The sequence below is a fragment of the Gracilinanus agilis genome, chromosome 3 (genome assembly GCF_016433145.1).
Source record: "Gracilinanus agilis isolate LMUSP501 chromosome 3, AgileGrace, whole genome shotgun sequence".
NCBI classification, from domain to species: Eukaryota; Metazoa; Chordata; class Mammalia; order Didelphimorphia; family Didelphidae; genus Gracilinanus; species Gracilinanus agilis.
The window spans coordinates 75730617-75755575 of NC_058132.1; the positions used below are offsets into that span (position 1 = coordinate 75730617).

The 24959-nt window shown below is 47.1% G+C and overlaps 1 protein-coding gene across 1 annotated transcript in view; it reads left to right on the plus strand.

Annotated features, from left to right (window-relative positions):
* Positions 1-11386, plus strand: part of ADGRB2 (adhesion G protein-coupled receptor B2) — a 55496-nt gene extending 44110 nt beyond the window's left edge. Inside the window, 7 exon segments of the mRNA XM_044668772.1 lie at positions 686-781; positions 1356-1395; positions 2095-2714; positions 7149-7184; positions 7675-7773; positions 8381-8434; positions 10792-11386. Coding sequence (XP_044524707.1) covers positions 686-781; positions 1356-1395; positions 2095-2714; positions 7149-7184; positions 7675-7773; positions 8381-8434; positions 10792-11016 — 1170 coding nt within the window. The 3' untranslated portion in view covers positions 11017-11386.
* The last annotated feature ends 13573 nt before the right edge of the window (positions 11387-24959 follow it).

The following is a 24959-nucleotide window of genomic DNA, read 5'->3' on the forward strand; positions in this document are numbered from 1 at the left end:
ATCCTTCCTCTCTCTCTCTCTCTCTCTCTCTCTCTCTCTCTCTCTCTCTCTCTCTCTCTCCCCCTCCCTCCCTCCCTTCCTCTCTGTCTCCTTCATCTTCTTTCTGTCTCTCCCTTCTTCTCCCTCCCCCCCATTCCCCCCTCTCTTCCTCTTTGTCTCCCTCGCCTTCTGTCTCTCCCCGTCTTGGTGTCTGTCTCTGCCATCCCACCTCTCCCATACTCACCTAGCTTCTGGGGATCTCCTGTCCCTCAGACCGCCATCTTTCTCCAGTCCTTGTCTCACCTCTCCTCATGCATCTCTGGCATCTCCCTCTATCCACAAGTCTCTCATCTTTTCCTACTCTGTGCCATTTCTCCTCTGTCTCTGTCTCTTCAGATGTCTGGAGGATCACAGTGTAGGAGAGCCAGGCCCAGGGGAGTATGAAGAAGTGGGGACGAGGGAGTCAGGCTACAGGGCAGAAAGGATCTGGGATGGGGAGTAGCTCTCTCAGGGAGGAAGGAAGGCCTGAGTTGGACCAGAATGCCTAGGTAGTCCCATTCTTCTGAGGGAGGACCTCGGTGGGTGGAGTGTGCCCGGGCCTAGGACCCATTGGCCAGGTATGGTCTAGGAGCCTATTGGGGTCCCTGTGGCTTTTCTGCTGGGTCCAGGAGAGCCATACTCAGTGAGTGCCTCTGGCCTGGCCTAGGTCCAAGATGTGGTGAAATGCCAGATTGGGGTTTGCAAGAGCCAGGAGAATGAGAACTCACCCGGGTCCTGTAAGAATGGGCAGATCCAGGTCATGGTGAGTGATTTGGGCAGGGCATGTGGGCACCCTTGGGAGGGTGGCTGGGTCCAACCCCACTTTGCAGGTCTCTCTCCACCATCTCCACTTGTCCTTACATCATGCCTGGTGAAGGGTAACCTTGGGGAGGCCTGAGGGCTGGGTAGACAGACAGAGCCAGCTCTTTAACTTCTGAGGTTTTGGGAAAAGACAGGAGAAAGGGCCCAACTAGGACATGAGAGTAGCATCACGGAGGGAGGAGGGATGGAGTTCAGCCCCTTACAGAGAGTCAGGAGATCTGCAGTCTTGTCTTGCCTTTACCATTAATTCACCGTGAAAGTAGGTAAGACATGCCTCCTCTGTAAAGGGCCTCAGTCTCCCTCTCTGCAAAAAGAAGGGGTTAGACCAGATCTCTGAGTGCCTCCAGCTCGAGTCCCTCTATTTTAAGGTTCCCCTCCAGCCCCGATGTTCTGTTCTTAGCTTCCTCCCATTGAGCTTTGGGGAATGGAAGAAGGGGTGTTCTAGGGAAAGAAGAGGAGAGCCTCTTCCTTCCATTGCCCCTTTTATCCTCCCCCCTCTCCATCTCTGCCTATAGACAGATTTTGAAAAGGATGTGGACTTGGCGTGTCAGACAGGTGAGGCATGGCCCCCTTGGAGAGGTGAGAGCCCAGATGGGGAGGGGAGAGGAGGAGGAGGGAGGGAGCACGGCTGGGAAAGGGGGAGTCTTTGCTAAGGATTTGGAAGGGTCATGGAAGGGTCCTCTTTCTGGGGCTGGGGCGTCTCATGGTGACTTTGGCTCTTCTGCCCAGGAGCCTTTGAGGGACCAGCACTGCCCAGGAAGAGAGGAGGGGGCCGGCCTTGGGCGGGGGGAGTATCTGTAATATGTGGGGGTGGGCAAAGGCAAAGGGAAGAGTGTGTATGTAGGGGAGGGCGCGAAGCTCGGGGGACAATGTGAGCATTTGATAGATTTAGTACCATCTTATCAGAAGGCATTTAAGCTGAGTCTCGGCTTTGTTGCTGAATTGCTCTGTGACTTTGGACAAGTCATTTCTCCTCCCTGGGCCTCTGCCAAATGAAGGGTTAGACGAGATGGTGTGTGAGGCCCCTTCCATGTCTGAGGACATGATCCAGTAGGGGGCCCAAGGCCAGCGGGTCAGGCAACACTCATTCCTCCCTTTAAAGTGAAGCCGATGAGCCAGGCCTCCCCCAGTGGGCGTGAGTCCATCTGGGGCGCCTGGTCCCCGCCTCCCGGGAGTGCCCTTTGGGAGGAGGGTGGAGGTGGGCACGGTGCCCTCTGGGCTTCCTCACGTCTGCCCCGTTTGCCCCTTCCCCAGTTCTGTTCAAGGAAGTCAACACCTGCAACCCCTCCACCATCACGGCCACGCTGTCCCGCCTGTCCCTGGATGAGGATGAGGACGCCAAGCCTTGCCTCATGGGCACAGAGAGCGGGCTGAACTTCTCCCCGCTGCCGGGCAACATCTTGGTGCCGATGCCGGTGCCCTCCCCGGGAGTAGGCGAGCCTCCCCACCCGCATGACACCAACCCCGTGTACATGTGTGGGGAGAGCAGCCTCCGGCAGCTGGACTACACCTGGCTGCGGTCCGGGGACCCCGGGTCCGAGGGAGAGTACACAGTGCTGCCCCGGAGGACTCTGAGCCTCCAGCCCAGCGGCCGGGAGGAGGCCAAGCGGGCGAGGCCCGAGGGCACCCCTCGTCGTGGGGGGAAGGGGCTGACCCAGACGGAGGGCTACCCCAGCTTCCTGTCCGTGGACCATGTGGGCCTGGGCCTTGGCCCAGCCTATGGAACTCTGCAGAACCCCTATGGGGTGCCCTTCCAGCCCCCGCCCCCGGCTCCATCTGGTGCTCGCCAGGGCCCCACCCCTGAGCCAGGCGAACGCAGTCGCACCATGCCCCGAACGGTGCCCGGCTCCACCATGAAGCTGGGCTCTCTGGAGGTGAGGAGGCTGTTGGAGAGGGAGAGGGCAGGAGCACCCCCAGTCCCGTGTGTCCAGCTGGGCCCTGCCTGCCTCTGTCATTGGGGAGACCTGCTAAGCTCAGGAGCTGGCTTTGGGGCGAGAATCTTTCCTTGTTTACCCCAGGAGTTCTAGCCTCCCCGAGATCCTTCCGTCTAACTTATTCACCCTCTCTCGGAGGCAGAGAACTGTGCTCTGGGCTGGGGGAAATACAGAAGTTAGGGGTGACCCAGGCCCTGCCCATGGAACTCATACCCAGATAAAATGGCAGGCCGTGGGGAGGGGGTGGCAGACAACAGAGCAGAATCAAGCTGAGAAAGTTCGTGTCAGTCATGGGGGGACGTGGTGGTGGAGGGATGAGGGAAATCAGGCAAGGCTTCCTGGAGTAGGTGGCATTTGGATTGGGCTTTAAGAAGACGGGGGGATTCAAAAGGCAAGAGGGGAACAGGCAGCATTTAAGGCTTAGGGACCCATGTGAGCCAAAGTACAGTCATGAGAACATATGTTGAAGGGAAAGGGAAGAATTCAGTTTGTCTGGAACATAGAACATGTGGGAGAAAGAGAAGAGAAGGCAAGAGAGGAAGCAAGAATGGCATTAACTCGGCGAAAGCCCCGAAGGCCAGTTAGGGGGGGTCTGAACTTTGCCCTTTGGACAGGGAGGAGCCGGAGAAGATGTCTGAGCTGAAAAGTGATGTAGCCAGGAGAGTTGTGCATAGAGATTATTCCAACCGAGTGCAACAGATGGATTGGAGGGGGGAAGAGGATGGAGGTGGGAAGATTTTTTGAGAGACTGTCAAGTGGTCCAGGAACGTGGTAAATGAGGGCCTCTGTTATCCTGGAGTGGGAGTAGAGATGAGGTGATGGGTGCTACAGATAATGCTGAGGTGGGAACCACAGGGCAGGGAGGAGGCGAGGGAGAGGAAAGAGTCCAAGATAACCCCGGGCTTTGACGGCATAAGTGGCGGGGCCACCGACAGAAATTTAAGACATGGAGAAACAAGTTTAAGGGAAGAGATCTCTGCTAGCCCTGACTTAGCACCCCAATTTAGATGAAGGTATCCTTGAGCTTCCTGGCTTGTTTGGTTATCACCCCTAAACCTGAGACACTCTCTGTGCTCAAAGCTTGATTTCTTCTGAAACTCAGGGGATTGGTTCCACAGGCTCCTGGGGCATGAACTTGCTCACCGTTCTTCTTTAGTTCTGGATATTATTGGGCTAATTTTTTGGTCCCTCCTGCTTTTCCTATATCCAGACTTCTCCTAAAGCAGTCCATAAAGAAAGTTGGAGTCTGGGAGGGATGACGAAAGGCAGATCTTAGGCTGAATTAGAGGAGACATTGAAGGAAGCTGTTTGGATGGGCTAAGCATGCCGTGATGAAGGTCTAGATTTGGGTGGGGGGCTTTGAGAATGGAGAGGAGCTGGACAAGAAGAGTGATGTTTGGAAGGAAAAAAAGATGATAGGGACTTGGTGGCTGGTAGAGTTTTAAGGAAAATTCAGAGTTCACATTAAGGTTGATTCATGCCATCATCAATAGATGTGGTTCCAGTTGAGAAGAGGAGCAAGTTCAAGAGAGTCTTTTGGTCTAGATGTCACTGGGTTGGAATGTCCACTGAGATTCCATGGGGAAGTTGGGCCTGGGAATTTGGGATTCTCTTATAGTGATAGTTAAAGCCATGAGATGGGCTGAAATTGCCAAGGGAGAGAGTAGAGAAAGAAGGGAAAGAGATAAAGGATCCAGGGCAGAGTTGTTGGGGACCCCCATACAGGAGGTGAGAGGTAAGAGAATGAAGATGGATCATTGAGTTCCCCTAGAGCAGGGGAAAGGGTCTGTAGTTGGGAGAAGAATGGGATCATACAAACCAAGGTAAGAATATCAAGAAGGAAGAGGTAGTTAGATGGCGTGGGACAGGAGAGGAAAGATGAAGTAAAGACCACTTGACTTGGTAACCAGGAAGTCACCAATGACTTGGAAAGATTTTCATCCCAACTAGGAAGAGTAGAACAGAGCCAGATTGGAAAAATAAAGAGCAAGTAGGGAGGTCAGACAGTGTGCAGGATCCACTGAACTGGGAACCAGGAAGCCTGGACTCTCTTCCTAGAAGTGCACTAACTTGCTGTGTGACCTTGGGCACATCTCTTCCTCTTTCTTAGCCTCAATTTCTCTTCTGTAAAACGAGGGCACTGGGCTAGCTGATTCCTGCGGTTCCTTCAGATTCGGAGATTCAGTGTCTTTAGGACCTAGAAGCAGTGAGAATGGATGGTTTAGGCCCAGCCCAGTCGGATGAGCCAATGGTTCTCAAAACTTTGAGGCTAAGGGATAGGGAAGGGAGAGAGACAGAAAGAATGGAGACAGAGCCAGAGGGTGTGCTTGGGACCTCAAGGTTCATGGCAGAAACTGGTGAAGGTTTTTCTAGGATTGTAAGATTCAGAGTTAGAAGAAATCTTAGAGATTTCTAATCTAACCCCTTCCACTTGGCACCTCCTCATCTAGCCAAGAGCCAGGGAAGGGATGTGCCAAAGCTCCCATAGGTAGGAAATAGTGTGCATGATCTTCAAACCTTCAAACTCAGGTCCTCTGATCTCAGATCTGTTATTCTTTTTGTCACACTCACTAATCCAATCCCACCCCACAGTCAGTGAATCAACAAGCATCTCTGGAGGGCTCTCTACGTACCAGGCAGCATATTAAAGCATAGAGATACAAAGCAAAAAACAAAAATAGTCCCTGCCCTTGGGACCATCCAGCTAGCTAGATTTGGGTGGGGGGCTTTGAGAATGGAGAGGAGCTGGACAAGAAGAGTGATGTTTGGAAGTAAAAAAGATGACAGCGGCTTGGCGGCTGGTAGCGTTTTAAGAAAAATTCATTAGTGCCATCAACAGATGTGGTTCCAGTTGGGAAGAGGAGCAAGTCCAAGAGAGAATGGGGGTGGAGGTCTGCCATCATGGCCTAACCCTCAGAGAGAATCCCTATAATCCCTTACCTTCCATCCTTTGTGTGCATTGACATCTTCTCAGCATAGTCACAAGATAAATTCACAGTAGCTAGAAGGTTAGGGCAGCTAGGTGGTGCAATGGATAGAGCACTGGACCCAGAATCAGGAAGACTGGTCTTTGAGTTCAAAGCTGGCTTCAGACACTTACTAGCTGTGTGACCCTGGGCAAGTCACTTAATGATGTTTGCCTCAGTCTCCTGATCCGTAAAATGAGCTGGAGAAGGAAATGGTGAACCACTCTAGTATCCCTGCCAAGAAGACTCCAAATGTTTTTTTTTTTAAACCCTTACCTTCTGTCTTGGAGTCAATACTGTGTATTGGCTCCAAAGCAGAAGAGTGGTAAGGGTAGGCAATGGGGGTCAAATGACTTGCCCAGGGTCACACAGCTGGGAAGTGTCTGAGGTCAGATTTGAACCTAGGACCTCCCATCTCTAGGCCTGGCTCTCAATCCACTGAGCTACCCAGCTGCCCCCTCCAAATGGTCTTTGAAGAGTTGAACATGACTGAAACGACTGAACAACAAAGCTAAAAGGGGTGGTGGTGGGGAGAACAGGAAAGACCTTCTTGAGGAGGTGACACTTGGAGGGAGTCTAAAAGGGAATCAGGGATCCTAAGAGGCATTTATTGAGCACCTCCTGTATGCTAAACACTGGAGAAACACTAAAGAGAAGATACCTACAGGGATCTTATATCCGCTGTTGCCTCCAAAAGACAGGGGAAGCGTACTTGAGTGTTTTCAGAGCAGGGAGAAGGAGAGATGGCCGGTGTGGGAGAGAGGGATGTAGGTTTTGGGAATGATCACTGGGTCTGGCCTTGGCCCAGAGTGGGGGCAGCTCTTCCTCCGAGGCTTAGAGAGAAGGAGCAGAAATGGGATGTAGGAACAAGCCTGGGATGAGGCGAAGGGAGGAGTTGGGGAGCTCCTGCGGGCTGGTCTCTGTGGGCGCGTGTGCTTCTCGCCATCTCTCCATCTCTCCATCCGTGTGTGCGTACCCCCGGCTCTCGCCGTATGTCCTTTTGTGTGCACGTGCATGTCCTGCGTGTGGTGAGCTGGGGGGCATCGTTTGGGCTGTAGACCTGGCGGCGAGTTGGGCCCGAATTAGGCATGACCACGATCCCCTTGCGGTCCCTGCCCCCATCACCCATTTGGTTCCATTGCTCTCCTGGGGTCTTCCACAAGTTTGGACCAGCCGGTACTCTGCCCCATAGGGGATGCCTTGTGCCAGCTGGAGGCATCCCCCTGGCCCCCAGAATCCCGTCCCCATGGCTCCTACATAGTGCAGCCAAGCGGGCAGAGGGTACCCTTGGCTCCCTGAGACCTGTTCTCACCCCAGGGAAGTCCCTGACCTCTTCCCTCCCAGACACATAATAAAGCAGTGTTTTTCTCCGTCCTTTCCTCCCAATCCCCTCCCTGCTCAACCCCAGCGGAAAAAGTTACGCTATTCAGACCTGGATTTTGAGGTAAGAGCTGCTGAGGGGATGGGGCTGTGCTAAATGGGGTGCTGGGGGCCTCCCTTATGCTTTGTAGCTTGGTCCCCTCGTTTGCCCTCTGCCCCAATCCTGAGGAGAAAGGAATTAGGACACTGTTTAGAACGTGGACACCCCCAAATCGCCATTCCATTGAAGACCTCTCTTTGGTGGGAGGGAAATAGGGCTCTTCCAGGAAGTGGTGGACAGGGGACCCCTCGTCATGTAAGCCACTGCCGGAGGAGGCGGCTTCAGGGCCACATCCGGACCTACGTAGATATGGAGCTGACTGAGGGTCGGAGCGAGGCGGGCAGGGATGATGAAGGCGGGGGTTTTGGGGGGCCAATCCAAGGCATTGCTCCTGAAGCTACTTAGGGAGGAAGGAGAAGAAAGGCGGCTTTGGGGCTGGTGCTTAGAGGGCTAAGGGAGCAGGGGATGGCAGGGGGGAGGAACATTTCTCCCTGAGTCTCCCCCTCTCCCCCAGAAGGTAATGCACACTCGGAAGCGCCATTCAGAGCTCTACCATGAGCTAAATCAGAAGTTTCACACCTTTGATCGCTACCGGGGTCCGACCTCAGGCAAGGTGAGAGGAAGCCAGATAATGTCAAAGCACTATAGAAACTCGAAACTCGGGCTATCACAGGTATGGTGCAATAGTACTGGCTCTGGGACCTGAGTTCAAATTCAGATCAGGACAGATCTCTTCACCTCTCCTGGACCTTCGTTTTCTCTGATCTCCCTCTTTCTTTCTTTCTTTCTTTCTTTCTTTCTTTCTTTCTTTCTTTCTTTCTTTCTTTCTTTCTTTCTTTCTTTCTTTCTTTCTTTCTTTCTTTCTTTCTTTTTAAACCCTTGTACTTCGGTGTATTGGCTCCTAGGTGGAAGAGTGGTAAGGGTGGGCAATGGGGGTCAAGTGACTTGCCCAGGGTCACACAGCTGGGAAGTGTCTGAGGCCGGGTTTGAACCCAGGACCTCCTGTCTCTAGGCCTGACTCTCAATCCACTGAGCTACCCAGCTGCCCCCGATCTCCCTCTTTCTAAGCATCATGATGCTTTGGCTTGCCTTGGCAACCCACTGCATCTTTCCTGGTCCCCCATGATGTGGCACTGGGTGACACAGCTTGGCCTTCCATGGGGACAGGGAAGTGGGTGGATGGAGGCTCTGATTTGACATTCCCTCCCTACTCTCTGCAGAGAGAAAAGCGATGGAGTGTGTCATCCGGCGGGGCTGATCGCACCATTTCCAGTGTAAGTAATTGTCCTGGGACCAGGGTGGGCAGTACTGGTCTGGGAGGGGTTAAGGTCAATGATGGCATCTGGAATGGGGTCCTGGGCTCCCCTTCTCTAATTGGAGACTACAGTGCTCCCTCCTGGAGCACCCAGAAAGGTCCAGGATCTTGCTGCCCTGGGCCTTCAGGGGTCTTACATAGACCAAAGGGGATGGGGCCTTGGGGGGGTAGACTGGGAGGCTGCATTTGGGGGGGTGGTAGCAAATATGTCATATGCCCATTTTTTCCCTCCTCAAAATCTATGAGAACTGGATTTCCTGGGGGCAAGGAGACACGGCGGATGCTTAGGATGGCCCGGGTTTGGAGGAGAAGGAAAGCCGGTCCCCTTACTTGAGTCCCGGCAAACCTGCTGTCCAGGCCAAGTGCCCTCAGCTTCCCTTACCCTGGGGAGTTCCCAAACCAGCCTGGGAGGCCGATAAATCTGGAGCAGTTCTGGCAGTATCAGAGCAGCAGTGTGGGTTTCTTACTCGCTCTTGACCTCCTGAGGGGATGTTTAAAGGAGGTGGTGGGACAAGATGGCATCAGATTCCCACCTTGATGTGGCCTTAGAGACCCCAATGAGTGTAAATGGGGAACCCTGTGAATGCATTCGAATCTTCTCTATTCGAGGTTATCACTGTGTGAAAACTATGGTCATTGGTTCCAGCCCAATGGGAAGATGCAGCACAAATTTGAATAATGTGACCCTTTCATGGGATTCATTATTCTTGCTAATCAGGACCTGCCTAGACGTAATTCAGCTGCCTCATGTGGGCAGAGTGTAGAACCTGGAGCCACCTTACTATCTGCATGACCTTGGTGGGTCACTTAATCTTTGTGCCTCAGTTCCTTGTTCTGTAAAACAAGGGAGGGGAGGGGTCTGACTTGGTGACTTCTAAGGTCCCTTCTGGCTCAAGCTCATTTTGTAGATGAGAGAACAGCTGGTAAGTTGGGACCTGCCTAAGATCATAGTTACTAAGTAGAAGAACATCTGGGATCTAGATTCACCCCAAGCCTGGACTCCAGCTCTGACATTCTATGTTCTAAAATCTCTCTCACCCATTGCTGCCTTTGGAGTCAGAGGCCCCGAGTTCATTTTATGCTTCTATTTTTTTTTTAAATCTATGTGACATTCCCCCACCCAAATCCCATCCTAAAACCTGACCCTAACCTTCTGCATCTCTCTTCTTTATCTGTAAAATAAGAGATTTGGATTAGATCTTTAAGGGCTCTCCCAGCTCTGACATTCCATCCTTTAAGGCCCCATCCCAGCTCTGACATTCCATGTTCTAAGGTCCCTCCTAGTTCTCATATTCCATGATTTAAGGCCCCTTCTAGCTCTGACAGTTCTAAGACCTCATTCCTTTTTTGATATTCAGTGCTCTAAGGCTCCATTCCAGCTCTGACATTCCATGTTCTAAGGGTCCTCCTAGCTATAACATTCCATGTTCTAAGGCCTCATTCCAGCTCTGATATTCCATTTCTAAGGTCCCTTCTACCTCCAACATTCTGTGTTCCAAAGCCTTATTCCTTTTTTTGATATTCAGGCCTCCAAGGTTCTATTCCAGCTCTGACATTCCATGTTCTAAGACCCTTCCAAGCTCTGTCATTCACTCTATGTTCTAAAGTCCCTTTTAGCTGTGACTAAGATCCCTCCTAGTTCTGTGTTGTATATTCTAAGGCCTCTTTTGCTTTAAGTTCTAAGGCCTTTCTCAGCTCTGGCATTCTGGGTTCCTCCCAGCTTTGATAATCCATGTTCTAAAGTTCTTCCCAACTCAGATGTTCTTTATTCTGAACCCTAGACTAAGAACTAAGAGTCACTGGGAGAAGAGAGAGGCAGAGCTCAGTGTGACTTGGAGTGGGCAGGGGGTAAAAGCTAGTTAGTTGAAGCAGCTTTTTGATTTTGTTTTGCTTTTACCTAGCAGAGATCATTTTTGAGGAAGGCTTTTGGGGAAGAATATTCCATGAAGGAGGAAGGATAAAGGGAGGAAGAGTGTGACCTGTGTGGCCCTTCTGGTCTCGCTCAGAGTTCCCATCTGACTCCCCCATCAGTGGTGAGGTGGTGCAGTGGATAGTGTTAGGCCTGGATTCTGGAAGATCTGAATTCAAATGTAGCCTCAGACACTTGCTAGCTGTGTGACCCTAGACAAGTCACTTAACTGTCTGCCTCAGTTTCCTCAAATGTAACATGTCAACAACAATAGCACCTACATCCCATAGTTGTAAGGATGAAACGAGATAATATTTGCGTAGTGTTTATTTAGCACAGTGCCTGGCCCATAGTAGAGGCTTAATAAATGCCTGTTTCCTTTTTTTTCTCTCATCCACCCTATCTAGGAGAAGGTAAGCCCAGGAGAGAGGCCCTCCTCGCAGCAGCAGCAGCAGCAGCAACAGCAGCAGCAGCAGCAGCGACATCAGAGCTGGAGCACCTTTAAGGCAATGACGCTGGGCTCGCTGCCCCCCAAACCCCGTGAGCGGATGGCCCTGCACCGGACACCTCGCTGGGAGTCAGCAGGCCTGGGCCTGGATGCTTCTGACGGTGACTTCCAGACGGAGGTGTGAGCCTGGGCCAGCTGCCGCCCAGGCATCTATAAATATATATATATATCTCTATTTTCACACTCCAATTTGGAAAAAAAAAAACCAAGGAGCCAGGGACCCCCTTTTCTCTTCTCGTGTGCGGTCTTGGCCCTTGGAGGGAGACACAGCCGGACTCTGGCTCCAGACAAGGTGGAGACCCTGGAGATGAGAGGGGTGGGCTGGACTCCAGAGACCTGCTTCTGGCCCGGGGAGGAGGCAGAATCAGGGGGCCCCCTCCTCATTTTTCAGAGCCCATAGCCCCAGGCCACCATGTCTCCTGCCCCCAAGCCTGTCCGTGCGTCTGTCTGTCCCACCCGGGGCTGGGGGGGGGGGATCTTTGTTGGGAATAAAGTTCGCTCTGTGGATTTGGCTGCCAAGTGACCTTCCAGGCCTTTGAGGCCCCTCATCTGCCATGACCATGACATGGGCCAGCTGGAGCTAGAGGCGAAGGGCCAGAGTGCCTGACGTTAGCCCCCGGGCGTCCTGGATGCTCCACTTAACACATCCTCCACCCCAGCCCACCACGGCCTCCTCGAGCTTCCTCCTGGGTCTCCTGGAAACCAGTGCATTCATTTTCGAGGCATTTAATGGTGTACACACAGAATTCTGTCCCTGCGAGGGAGAGATGAGAGATGGGGACCCAAGGCCAATGGGTGAGAGTTCGAGGTGCCCGTGCTGAGGTCACACCTGAAGATTCCACTCCAGAGATGAGTCAGGAGGCTCCCTCCATCTCTAGAGTCTAGCCTTCCTTTCCTCCAGGCTCTGGGGGGTCACACTTATAACCTCCAATTTAGAGCAGGGGTGGGGGGGACCTCGGATGTTTTCAAGGCCAACTCCCTCATTTTATGGAGGAGAAATCGGGCCCGGAGGGCGAAGGGACATGCCCGGAGTCTCAGCATTAGTAAGAGTCCGAGGCAGGATTTGAATCTAGGCCTCTGTGCCCATTCCAGCTGGGTGTGTGGATGCATGGGTCCCCTCCTCAGTCCAGTGTCATTCCAGCTGGGCTTGTGGAGGATGATGTGAGGCCCCAAAGAAATGAAGGCCACCCCAACATGATCGCTGGAAGTCACCCAAGTAGCACTGACATAAAAGGGAGTTGAACTCAGGACGATGCCTCGTGCTTTCCCACACTGGCTATCTGTGACCCTATCTAATTCTGTCTGTCTGTCTATCTATCTGTCTGTCTCACACCTCCCCACAGACACACTACCGTCCACTCTAACCTTTGGAACTTGGCTGTCTTTGTCTTACCCCCTCTCACCCTCAGACAAGCTCCCATTTCCTTTTCTGACTCAAATTCTACCCGTTCCCCCACAGCCTGGCCCAGGCCGGCACTTAACATAAGCAAAATAAAATAAATGAAGATGAACATAGCATCCCACCCTGTCCCCCAGGAGGTGCCTTGGCCTCGGGCCAGATCCCCTGGGGCTTGCCTGGGGCAGGAAGGCCTGAGGTGGGCAGTGGGCCTGGGCCCTGGAGCAAGGGGCAGAAGTGACTCGGTGCCCCTTTCCTCGACTCCCTTCTCTGGATCTGAGCACCAGCAGAGGAACCCAGAGCTCAACAGAGGTGGGTGGTAGGATGCTGGAGAAGTGGGTTCCTCTCTGCATTGGAGAAGTGGGTTCCTCTCTACATTGGAGAAGTGGGTTCCTCTCTACATTGGAGAAGTGGGTTCCTCTCTGCATTGGAGAAGTGGGTTCCTCTCTGCATTGGAGAAGTGGGTTCCAGCTATGGCCTATGAAAGGTTTTGGGGGACGGGAATTCTGGGTGCTGGATGGGTGCCGTGGCCACTGTTGGTTCGCCAAAAGCATGGGGTAGGTCTCACTGGGTTCTTGCCCCTGTTGGGGGGCTTGGAGGGTCCTGGTTCTCTCCTCCCTCACTTTGGACCTAAAGGACCTGGAATCAGAAGCTGAGAACTCGAAGAGATGGCAGAATTTGACCAGAGCTGGGAAGGACCTTGGCGGCCAAGCCCAGCTCCCTCCTTTACATCTGAGGAGGGGGAGGAAGGGACTTGCCAAAAGGTCACAAGTGGCAAGGTCATGGTTGGAGAGGGCCTCCCAGTCCCAAGGCTCTTTTTGCTATTTCACTTCAGACTTGAGCTATCAGCACCCCCAAACCTCTGCCTACACACTCACGCACCCCCTTTCCCTAGGGGACCGTGATAGCAGCTCCTAAAAGCTCCAGATGGTATAGTCGAGTTACATTGCTTTGTCTACAGGGACCAAAAAGAGGGGACGTGGGAGTCTGGGTGTCCCCCAGGATGGGGAGGGGCATCTGGGGGCTCTCTTCCCCCCACTCCTCTGGCTTCATTACCCTGATCTCTCAGGACTTGCCTCCTTGTTATCCCCTCCTGCTATTATTTCTCCTCCTTCCCCTTGTAGAGAAGAAAATGAAGAGCCCAGCTTTGCCCCGGTGATTCTCCACCCACACTTTTCCTCTCCCTTGCTGACAAACAGCCACCACAAATGCCAGCCCAGGCCCCTCGGGGACTCTAAGAACACGAAGCTACTTTCCCAGGGGGAGGAGAGGGGTGTCCTTGGGGAACGTTTCTTACTGAAAAGTTGAAGGGAAGATTGCACAGAGCAGCAATGGTTTCTGGGACCCCAAAGAAGAGAAGAGTTCATAATAATAATAATAGATAATATTTTTGGATTGTTTTAAAGTTTCCAAAACACTTTAGGAGGATGCACTCATTTTCTCCTCATCATAATCTTTCAGGGACGGGTGCTAGTATTATTGCCTTTTATTTTGCAGATGAGGAGGCTGAGGCAGACAAAAGTTTAGTCACTTGCCCAGGGCCACACAGCTAAGATCTGAGGTTGAATCTGAACACCTGGACCAACACTCTATGCACTGCTGCATCAGGTCTTCTTCTTCCATCCTCCGCCTGCCTGCCTCCTTTCATAGCTCCATTTTGCCTCCTGGATCTGTTGTACTGGCCTTGATTGGCTGAGCTGTGGTCATCACCTAAATCTGGCTGAACCAGGAATGGGGAAACCAAGGCTGCCTAAGCCTTCTGTAGCAAACAGTTTATTTAAGCCCCTAACCCAAGCCTGACAATAGTCCATTTAAAAACCACCCAATTCAATCCACTTTTTAAAAAACTCACCTTTTGTCCTAGGAGCAGCCCTAAGATAGAAGGGCAAGAGCTAGGCAAATGAGGGTTAAGTGACTTGCCCAGGATCAAACACAGCTCGGAAGAGTTTGAGGTCAGATTTGAACCCAGGTCCTCCCAATTCCAGGCCTGGCTTTCTATCTCCTGTGCTGCCTAGCTGCCCCACTCAATCCACTTTTCTTTAATTCTATCTCCCCTTGTTTTCTCCAAAAGGATATATATACTAGGGCACAGCTTTTTAACTCTTTCTGGATCGTGGCTCTCTGGCAGTCTGGTGAGACCTTTGGACCACTCAGAATGAGGTTTTTAAATGTATTAAATAAATAGGATAACAAAGAAATCAATGCTAGTGGAATGCAGTTATCAAAATATTTTTAAAAAACACAAGTTCATGGGATGCTAAGTGAAGACCTCTGTTTTCTAGGCCTTTCAATTTGGGATTCCCTATGTGTGATCTTAGAGTTAATATTCCTATCAGCCTCTCCCTCCTAGGATTATCAGATAGTAGGGTCTGGAAAGAACCTTAGAGATTGTAGGATCAGAGATTTATAGCTGAAAGGGAATATCAAGGCCACCCGACCTAACCTCATTTTCTAGATGAAGAAACTGAGGTTCACAGAGTTAACATAGCCTAGGATCACACAGCTACTAAGGATGGAATAATAAACTAATAATTTGAACCCTGTTTTTTCTGATTTGAATTCCAGCCTTCCATCCACTATACCAGAGGGCTTGACCCACACCCAATTAAAATTTTTTTCTCTTTCATTGGAAGAAGTTTGCCAGTGTTGTTCAATTATGTCTAACTCTTTGTGATCCCATTTGAAGTTTTCTTGGCAGGGCAAAGGTACTGGAGTGGTTTCTCATTTCCTCCTCCAGCTTATTTTACAGATGAGGAACTGAGGCAAACAGAGCTCCATGATTTGCCCAGGGTCACACAGCTAGTAAATGTCTGAGGCTAGATTTGAACTCATGAAGGTAAGTCTTCTTGACTCCTAGCCCTTTGTTCTATCCACTGTGCCACCTAGCTGCCCAGTCTGCTTCAGTGACTAGGCAGTAAAATGAAAGCACCTAAAATCAAGGCTTCCTGATTGACTAAGATGAGCCTGGGATTGTGGAGTGGGCCAAAGGGTTCAAGTCATATTCAGTGGACAAATTCCAAATCATGGTCCTCTGAGGCCAAGGACATTATTCTTTTGGGGGTCACGGAAGAACCAAATGTCATACCTTGGGATTTCCCTGCTGAGAAAGGATGCTGGACCAATCTGAGTCCAAGGAATCCTCAGTTTATTTGAATGTCTTAGAAAGGCTGTATATCACCTAGTTTTGGACAGAGTAGTTTTCTTTTGGGTCCTTCTAATGATCTCTTTATATACTCTCCTTTTTCTTTTTCTTTTCTTTTCTTTCTTTTCCTTCCTTCCTCCCTCCCTCCCTCCCTCCNCCTTTCCTTTCCTTTCCTTTCCTTTCCTTTCCTTTCCTTTCCTTTCCTTTCCTTTCCTTTCCTTTCCTTTCCTTTCCTTTCCTTTCCTTTCCTTTCCTTTCCTTTCCTTTCCTTTCCTTTCCTTTCCTTTCCTTTCCTTTCCTTTCCTTTCCTTTCCTTTCCTTTCCTTTCCTTTCCTTTCCTTTCCTTTCCTTTCCTTTCCTTTCCTTTCCTTTCCTTTCCTTTCCTTTCCTTTCCTTTCCTTTCCTTTCCTTTCCTTTCCTTTCCTTTCCTTTCCTTTCCTTTCCTTTCCTTTCCTTTCCTTTCCTTTCCTTTCCTTTCCTTTCCTTTCCTTTCCTTTCCTTTCCTTTCCTTTCCTTTCCTTTCCTTTCCTTTCCTTTCCTTTCCTTTCCTTTCCTTTCCTTTCCTTTCCTTTCCTTTCCTTTCCTTTCCTTTCCTTTCCTTTCCTTTCCTTTCCTTTCCTTTCCTTTCCTTTCCTTTCCTTTCTCTTCTGACTTCCAATCTAATGCCCTTTCTACTATGGGAAAGTTTTAGAAAGTAGTGGAAAGGCAGTGGAATTGCTCATTGGCTATGGGAGGTGGGGTGGGAGGAGGAGAGGGAAAAAACATGATTCATATAACCATGGAAAACCACTCCAAAATAAATAAATAAATAAATGAACTTTTAAAAAAAATAGTGGAAAGGGGAGCAGCTAGGTAGCTTAGTGGATTGAGATCCAGGCCTAGAGACAGGAGGTCCTGGGTTCAATCTGGCCTCCATGCTTCCTAGTTGTGTGATCCTGGACATGCCACTTAACACCCTTTGCCTAGCCCTTCCTGCTCTTCTCCCTCAGAACCAATATACAGTATTGATTCTAAGATGGAAGGTGAAGGTTTAAAAAAAAAGTAGTGGGAAGGTTATAAGACCTGGGGCTAAAATCAAAAGTCATCGGATTGAATCTAAGGATGCTGAGGTCAGTGAAATCTAGTTTTAGAATCGAATTACCTGGGCCAGATCTTTCATGTGAAGCCTTAGGTGAGTGAGGAAGGTATGACCCTACTAAAGTCTCTGCTAGTGGACCTGGAGACTCGGGTTCCTTTCAAGGACAGCCTTGGTCATGGACAGTCTTCTGGTTTTGCATATGGCACATCCTCATTGGCAGAAAGATCCCTCGAGGTAGTCTCCTTGGACGAGGTCCCGTCCCCCAGAGAGGAAGGAGCTGTATAGAGATAACCAGAATGACTGATGAATCCGTGAGTGCGTCCTCAAAGAAATAACCCAAATCTCTGTTTCTTCTCATCTGAACTGTACAAAACTGGTGTGTGCAAAGGTACCTAGGGATCCACTTACCCTAGCCTGATGGTTTTTGTCTGCCAATTAAAAGTTTGATTCCTGTAGATTGACCTTTATTACACAGCCCAGACTATGCATGGAGTCATGCTCTATATAGACAGAAAAGTTATAAGAGAGAGAGAGAGAGATCATTCTTGATGATGGTGAAACAATCAGATTTCTGAAAATGGCATCAGATGGAGCAGCCAGCCTTCCAGATGCTGGCTGAGAACGTTATCTAGAAATCTCTGGTCTAGAAAAATGACTGGCCCAAAGAGATTGAAAAATGAGATTTTTCTCATGGCCAGTCAAGGAATGTGCTCATTTAGGAAGGGCTCAGAACACCACCATTTTCCACCCTATGTTTCTACTTCCTGACCAGGATGGCCAAGAGCTGTGGCTAGCCAGGTTCAATTGTGGTTTTGGCAGGGTGAAAGGTGGTAACAGAAGGGGCAACTTTTTTTAGATGATTCATTCATTCCCAAACATGATGAATGGTTACTTTATGAAAGTTCCATATGACAAATAGGTCACAATTCTACAAAGGAAACCAGTGGTGGTGGTGGTGGGGGTGTTCTTGGAGTAAATGTATTATTTTGTTAACTTCAAGTAACATTTCCCCCAATAATGCTGACATAGAAAGCTAAAGGCCCTACTTCATTTGAACTTCATTTATACCATCAGTATAAAACCACACAGCCCCTAATAGTCTCAGGGCTCATTGAACCAGGCTTTACTCTGGATAGAGCAGATTGCCCAAGTTGCAGCAGTGTGTGCAACTTTATTACCTGGAACCAGATCAAGATAGGTACACAGTGGGGGAGTGAGGAGGAAATACATGCTTTTTTGTGTCATTATTATTATTGTTATTTTTTTAAACCCTTACTTTCCATCCTAGAATCAATACTGTCTGTTGGTTCCAAGGCAGAAGAGTGGTAAGGGCTGGGCAATGGGGGTTAAGTGACTTGCCCAGGGTCATACAGCAAGGAAGTGTCTGAGGCCACATTTGAACCCAGGACCTCCCGTCTCTAGGCCTGGCTCTCAATCTACTGACCCAGCCAGCTGCCCCCTCCATGTGCCATTATTGAGTGTTCTGCTAATGGGATTAGTTTACAGGTAAGTGTGGCTGTGTTTCTTTCAACTGAAAGGTCTAGAATTAGATTAACAACCTTCTGTCCTACCTTCTCCCTATCATACCCTAATCCTTCGCAGAGCTGGCAAAAGATGATTCAAAAGAGGAATCAAGGGCAGCTGGATAGCTCAGTGCATTGAGAACCAGGCCTAGAGACGGGAGGTCCTAGGTTCAAATCCGGCCTTAGACACTTCCCAGCTGTGTGACCCTGGGCAAGTCACTTGACCCCCATTGCCTACCCTTACCATTCTTCCACCTACAAGTCAATACACAGAAGTTAAGGGTTTAAAATTAAAAAAAAAAAAAGGAATCAAAAGCATGCTATTCTATATTGTAATGAAGGGGATAGAGAAAGAGAAGGGTTGTGAATTTGAATGATGGACCCATTATCAAGGGACAGAAGAGCAGAAGAGAGAAGTGGACGGAATCATGGCACACAAGGGGCCCAGGAGAATCTGTTGGCTTTAGAGGCTCCATCTGTGAGGGTCCCTTACATTAATAGATATTTTCAGAGCTTTCCCTTCCCTAGTTTTGTTATTAGAGGGCCTTAAGTGGAAGTTAATACATCTCTCTCTCTTCCACCTCCCCCTAACAAATATCCCAGTGTGATATTGTGAACAAATATTCACACACTGATACCGACTGAGATTAAAGCCAGTGCTCAGAGCATTCTTTCTCCTCTCTGAGTTCAAGTTTGTCTAATAAGGATCATATTTAAAATTTTGTGTTGCCCTTTTGTTTTCCCATCACTTTCTCATATATTCTTCCTCCTCCCATACCAAGTATACTATCCTTTGTAAGAGAGCAAAAAAAGAGGAAAAATGCTGTTCAGCAAAATCATGGGACACATCAACCTAGTCTGAGAACATATGCAATATTCAACACCCGTAACCCTCACCTCAGTGATGAAGGGAGGGATGTGTGTATGTTTCCTCAACTTTTCTCCACGAGCTTGGATCCTGGCTCATAATTATGCTGTGTTCAGTTTCATTCCTCATATATTCTTCCTCCTCCCATACCAAGTATACTATCCTTTGTAAGAGAGCAAAAAAGAGAGGAAAAAATGCTGTTCAGCAAAATCATGCATCGATATTCCATAGCATCCCTGTACCACAACTTCTTTACTCTTTCTATAGTCAGTATATACACTTTTCCTCATTCTGTTTACTTCATTCTGTGTCAGTTCACAGCAATTATCTCATGCTTTTCTGAATTCTTCTTCTTGCATTGATATTCCATAGCATCCCTGTACCACAACTTCTTTACTCCCCAACTGATGGGCATCCACCTTGTTTTGATTTCTTTGCAACTACCAAAAATAATGCTGTGGCTATTGTATTATATAGAGAACCCTCCTTTTTTGTTTTTAATATCCTTGGGAATCTCTGCCTTCCAGGAGGATCTCTGAGTCAAAGGGAGAATAATAAGCATTATGCACTACCCTTCTCACATGTTTATAGTGAGGAAATCACTTTGTAAACTGTAAAGTGTTAAAGAAATGGAAATGGGGTTGCTATCATTTCCACATTTGTAAAATCAAGGAGAACCTAGATGGTGGAAGGAAGAACTTCCTAACAATTAGTGCTGTCCCAAAGCAGAATGGGTTGGCTTGGGAGATCATGAGCTCCTCAGCACTGTAGTAGTTCAGTAGGCTGTGGCATTAATAGCACAAATCACACCTCATCCATCCACACCTTCTCACCCTCTATGGCTCTTGTCCATGTCCTCCTTCAGGTCTTCTAAAAGGAAGTTTAGCTGATATTCTGGGGGCCTTTTACTTTTCTTAAAAACAAAAAACAAAAACCCTTACCTTTCATCTTAAAAATCAATACTATGTATTGATTCCAAAACAGAAGAAGGGTAAGGGCTGGGCAGTTGAGGTTAAGTGATTTGCTCAGAGTCACATAGCTAGGAAGTATCTGAGACCAGATTTGAACCCAGGACCTCCTGTCTCTAGGCCTAGCTCTCAATCTACTCACACCTAGCTGCTCCCAGTTAGACTCTTTTTAGTGTCTTTTTTTTTAATTCATTTTTTCAGTTACATGTAGAAACAAATTTTGACAATTGCTTTCTGACATTTTAGGATACAGGATTTCTCCCTCCCTCCCTTCTTCCTTCCCCTCTCCCTAAAGCAGTAAATAGTCTGATATAAATTATACCAGTACTTTCACGCAATACATATTTCCATATTGCTCATGTAATAATAGAAGAATGTCTATGATTCTAATCTTAAAGACTCTACAGCATTCCAAACCTCAGAGCATTCATTACAAAGACATCCGAGACAGGAGCACCTACCTAGAGAATCTCATCCTCTACCTCAAGTCCTTCATTTTGGATTCTGCTCAAGGGAGCCACCATGACAGTGACAAACACAATTTTGAGGGAATCAATTCTCAAGGAAACTCAAAAAGAGGAGGACATCAAAGAGTTAGAAAAAAATTCCAGACCTTATTTTTACTTCCCCAAAGACAACTGAGCAATATCAATTATTACCCACCCAAATGCTCACTTTCTCACATCTACCAAATTTTTCTGAGAATAATCGCATACATGTTAAAAGCAGCCTTAGGTAAAGATGTGGAGAAAGGATAGAGAGGCTATTGTAAATGATATTCTATAGCAGAAAACATTTTAGTCACATGATTGGCTGAAAGGCTGTACAGAATACAAGATTATGCCATATTTATTATAAGCTGAAAATTTTTTAAAAAAGCATTTGGTTTAGTGGAATAAAATGCTCCCTTAAAGGTTCCCCTCTAACAAGGTATCTCCCAGATGTGTATTAAAATGATGAAATATTGTTAAAAGAGGTAACCATAGAGATAACTTTGTTTGGTGACCTTGAGATCACAATTCCAGAATTGGAAGAAGCCTCAAAGTCTACCTAATCCAGCCCTCTTATTTTAGAAATGAAGAAACTAAGGACCAGTAAGTCAAGGACCTGTCCAAGGTCACACAAATACTAAATATCACAGGTCAAGTTTGAACTCAGATCCTCTGACTCCATAGCCAGGGCTCTTTCCACTAAATCATGTCCCCTCTCAGTCATTAATATCAAGTCAGGTATGAATAGGATATATATGGTTCCACCAAATACCAAAGATGTTTGCCACCATCTAGATCACTGGAGGATTTCAAAAGAAGCTGGATGACTCAACTAACACGTAGAAGAATGACTTCACAGGAAGGAATTTCCTATCTGAATGCCTTCTGAGATCCCTTTCAATTCTTTTTCTAAAAATTATCATTTATTTATTTTAAACATTCTTCTTAAAAAATTTTGAGTTTCAAATTATCTCCCTCCCACCCTTCCACCCCTTCCCCGCCCACTGAGAAGGCAGCATATTATACATGTGAAATGAAGCAAAATACATTTCTATATTAACTATATCACAAAAAGAAAGAAAATGAAAGTGAGAATATTATACTTCAATTTGCACTAAGAGGTCTTGCTCTGTAAGCAGATTTAATTTTTTCTTAATGAGTCCTTTGGAGTTGTCTTAGATCATTGTGCTGGTTGGAGTAGCTAAGTCTTTCACAGTTGATCATTGTGATATTGCTATTACTGTGTACAATGATCTCCTGGTCCTGTTTATTTCACTTTGCATCAATTTGTATAGGTTTCCCGATGTTTTTCTGATATTGTTCCTCTTGCCATTAGTTAGAGAGCATAAAATAGTACTCCATCACAATGATATACCACAACTTGTTCAGCCATTGCCCAATTGATGGGCATCTCCTCAATTTCCAATTCTTTGTGACCACAAAAAGAAATGCTATACATATTTCTATACACATAGGCCCTTTTTCTTTTTCTTTGATCTTTTTAGGTTCCTAGTAGTGATATTGCTGGCATCGTATAGCCTTTTTGGCATAGTTCCAAATTGTTCTCCATAATGATTGAACCAGTTCACAATTCCACTAACAGTGTATTAGTGTCCCAATTTTTCCATATCCCTTCCAATATTTGTCACTGTCCTTTCCTTTCATGTTAGCCAATCCACGAGGTGGTACTTCAGAGTTGTTGTAATTTGCATTTCTCTAATCAGTAGTGATTTAGAGCATTTTTATATGACTATATATAGTTTTGATTTCTTCTGAAAACTACCTATACATATCCTTTGACCATTTACTAATTGACAAATGGCTACTGTATTTATAAAACTGCTACAACTTCCTATATATTTAAGAAATGAGGACTAATGGTAAAAGGGGCATGATATTTCACTGAAGAAAAGAATTTAAAAAGTAGAACTGGTCAAATGAAAAAAGAAGTGCAAAAAGCTCACCGAAGAAAACAATTTCTTAAAAATTAGAATTATGCAACTGGAAGCTAATGATTCCATGAGGCCTCAAGAAACAATGAAACAAAGTCCCCTAAAAATGGGGGTAAAAAACACAAACAGAAAAAATGTGAAATACCTCACTGGAAAAACAACTGATCTGGAAAATTGCTTGAAGAGAGAATTTAATTATTGGGCTAAAAAAAGAGCTTAGACATCATTTTTTAAAAACTTATCAAGGAAAACTGTCCTGATATCCTAGAACCAGAAAGTAAAATAGAAATTGAAAAAGACTCCACCAACCACTTCCTGAAAGATTGCAAAATGAAAACTCCCAGGAATATTATAGTCAAATATTATAGTCAAAGAGAAAATATTGTAAGCAGTCATGAATAAATAATTAAAATACATTCATGATCATACAAGATTTATGATTTTCATGGTAAAGGAGTGAAAGGCTCAGAATATGGTAGTCCAAAAGACAAAGAAACTATGATTACAACCAAGAATAATCTACTAAGCAAAACTGAATATAATCCTTCTGGGGGTAAATGAATATTTGATAAAAAGAGGAATTTTAGGTATTCCTGCAGAAAAGACCAGAAATTAATTGAAAATTTGACTTTCAAATACAAAACTCAAAAGTAAGCAAGAAAGAGAAACAATAAGGGACTCAATAAAGTTAAACTTTATATTCCTCTATGGGAAGATATATATGTATGTATACATATATACACATATATATATAATTCATAAGAATTTTATTATTAGTAGTATGGTTAGAAGAAGTCTACATAGACAGAGGATGAGTTGAATTGATTGGGATAAACTAAAACAAAATGAAAAGGTAAGAAAGAAATTCACTGAGAAATGAAGGAAGGGAGACATAGAAATGGGGAAAAATTTTCTCCCATAAGAGAGGCATGCAAGGAAGAGCTTTTACAGTGGAAGGGAAAATGGGGAAGGTGGCAGGCAATGCTTGAATCTCACTCTCATTGTAATTGGCTTAAAGAAGGAATGATACACACACACACACACACACACACACACACACACACACACACACACACACGGTTAGAGAAATCTATTTTACCCAAAAGGGAAATAAGAGGGGAAGGGGATCGAGGAATAATACAAGAGAGCAGATTGAGAGAGGCAGTGGTCAGAAGCAAAACAGACTTTTGAAGAAAGGCAAAAGAGAGAGTGACAGAAAAATAAACAATAAAATGGAGTAGATGGAAATAAAGAATTGATAATCATAACTTGTGAAGGTGAATTAGAATCCAATAGTGTTTAGAAGGCACACACTAAACAAAAAGACACACAGAGTTAAAATAAGGGGCTGGAAAAAAATCTATTATGCTTCAGCTGAAGTAAGAAACCTTTACTGCCTCCACCACCCTCAGCCTTATCTCCCTTCTCATTGGAAGACTGGGGAATGGAATATGAAACTCCTCCCAATACCTTCCTTTATAGAGGATAGAAACTGGCTTCCTCCACTCTGCACCTGCTACCTAGTTTCAGATCCACAGAACAAAACACACAACCAGGTATCCTCTGGTCTCCACCTCCCACCTCACCCTCCACTTTCCTGTCTCCTTGGTGTACTGGCTCCTCCTCACTAGATTACTAGCTCCTTGAAGGCAGGGACTATCTTTTTATTAAATGTGTAAGAAACGAAGCACATAAAGATGCTGGACTCCTCTCAAAGAATCACTAAGTGGGAGTCAGGGGGCCTTTCCATCAAAACAAATTAAGTTTTGTGTTCCCAACCTAAGCTCCATTTCATATAGATAGGATTGAAACAGTCCTTGCTTTGATTGGTTAAAGCCCACTTGCATAATTAGGATAATTGGCTTTGTAAATTGCATGTTCAGATTAGCTAGCTTTCGATTGTAATTCTCAAGTAACAAGCCAGTGGTGAATGAGGGGAAGGACCATCTTTGTGGCAGGGACTAGGACACGAGAAGACTGCCTGCTCCCACTCTTTGGACTTGCTGACTGACTGTGAGTACCCATTCTCCGGAGGATGAAATAAAAGAGACTTTTCTTTTGAGTAGGTGGTTGTTCCTCTCAAAAGCATTCCCAGCCCTGAGCAGACTGCCTGGCTTAGTAATGCAAATGTTTATTGAATTTGGATTGATTGTCCCTTCATTCTCATTTTGACTCCTGCCTCCCTTCACCCTCTGGGGGGTGCTGAGGTGAGCTGGATCTGGCAGCTATCCAGGGTGCTGACTCATGACTCAGTCACAGTGTCAAGCTCAACCTTTAGAATAGCCTAAGGGAATCCATTGTCTACACTTACAGATGGAAGACCAAAGCCTGGAGATTCATTAATTCACACCAACCAGTACATCCCCTACGCCTGTAATTCTGGCAGGATCAAAAGACCCCCTGACCATCTTTACACAAGAACTAGTCAGGTGTTTAACATGGTTTGAAGGCTAACAACAATCCTTTCAGTTGTAGTTGGAACCAATTCCTGGCCCTGGATCTGATGAGGATGTGGTGAAAAGAGCCCTAGAGGCTGGCTCCAGCCACCAGATCCCTGACCTTAGCCCCAGCAGATACTTGGCGTGTGCTTGCCTGCCCACCCCCTCTAGCCCCCAGCTATGGGCATGGGTGCTTTCTCAGAGCCCAGGA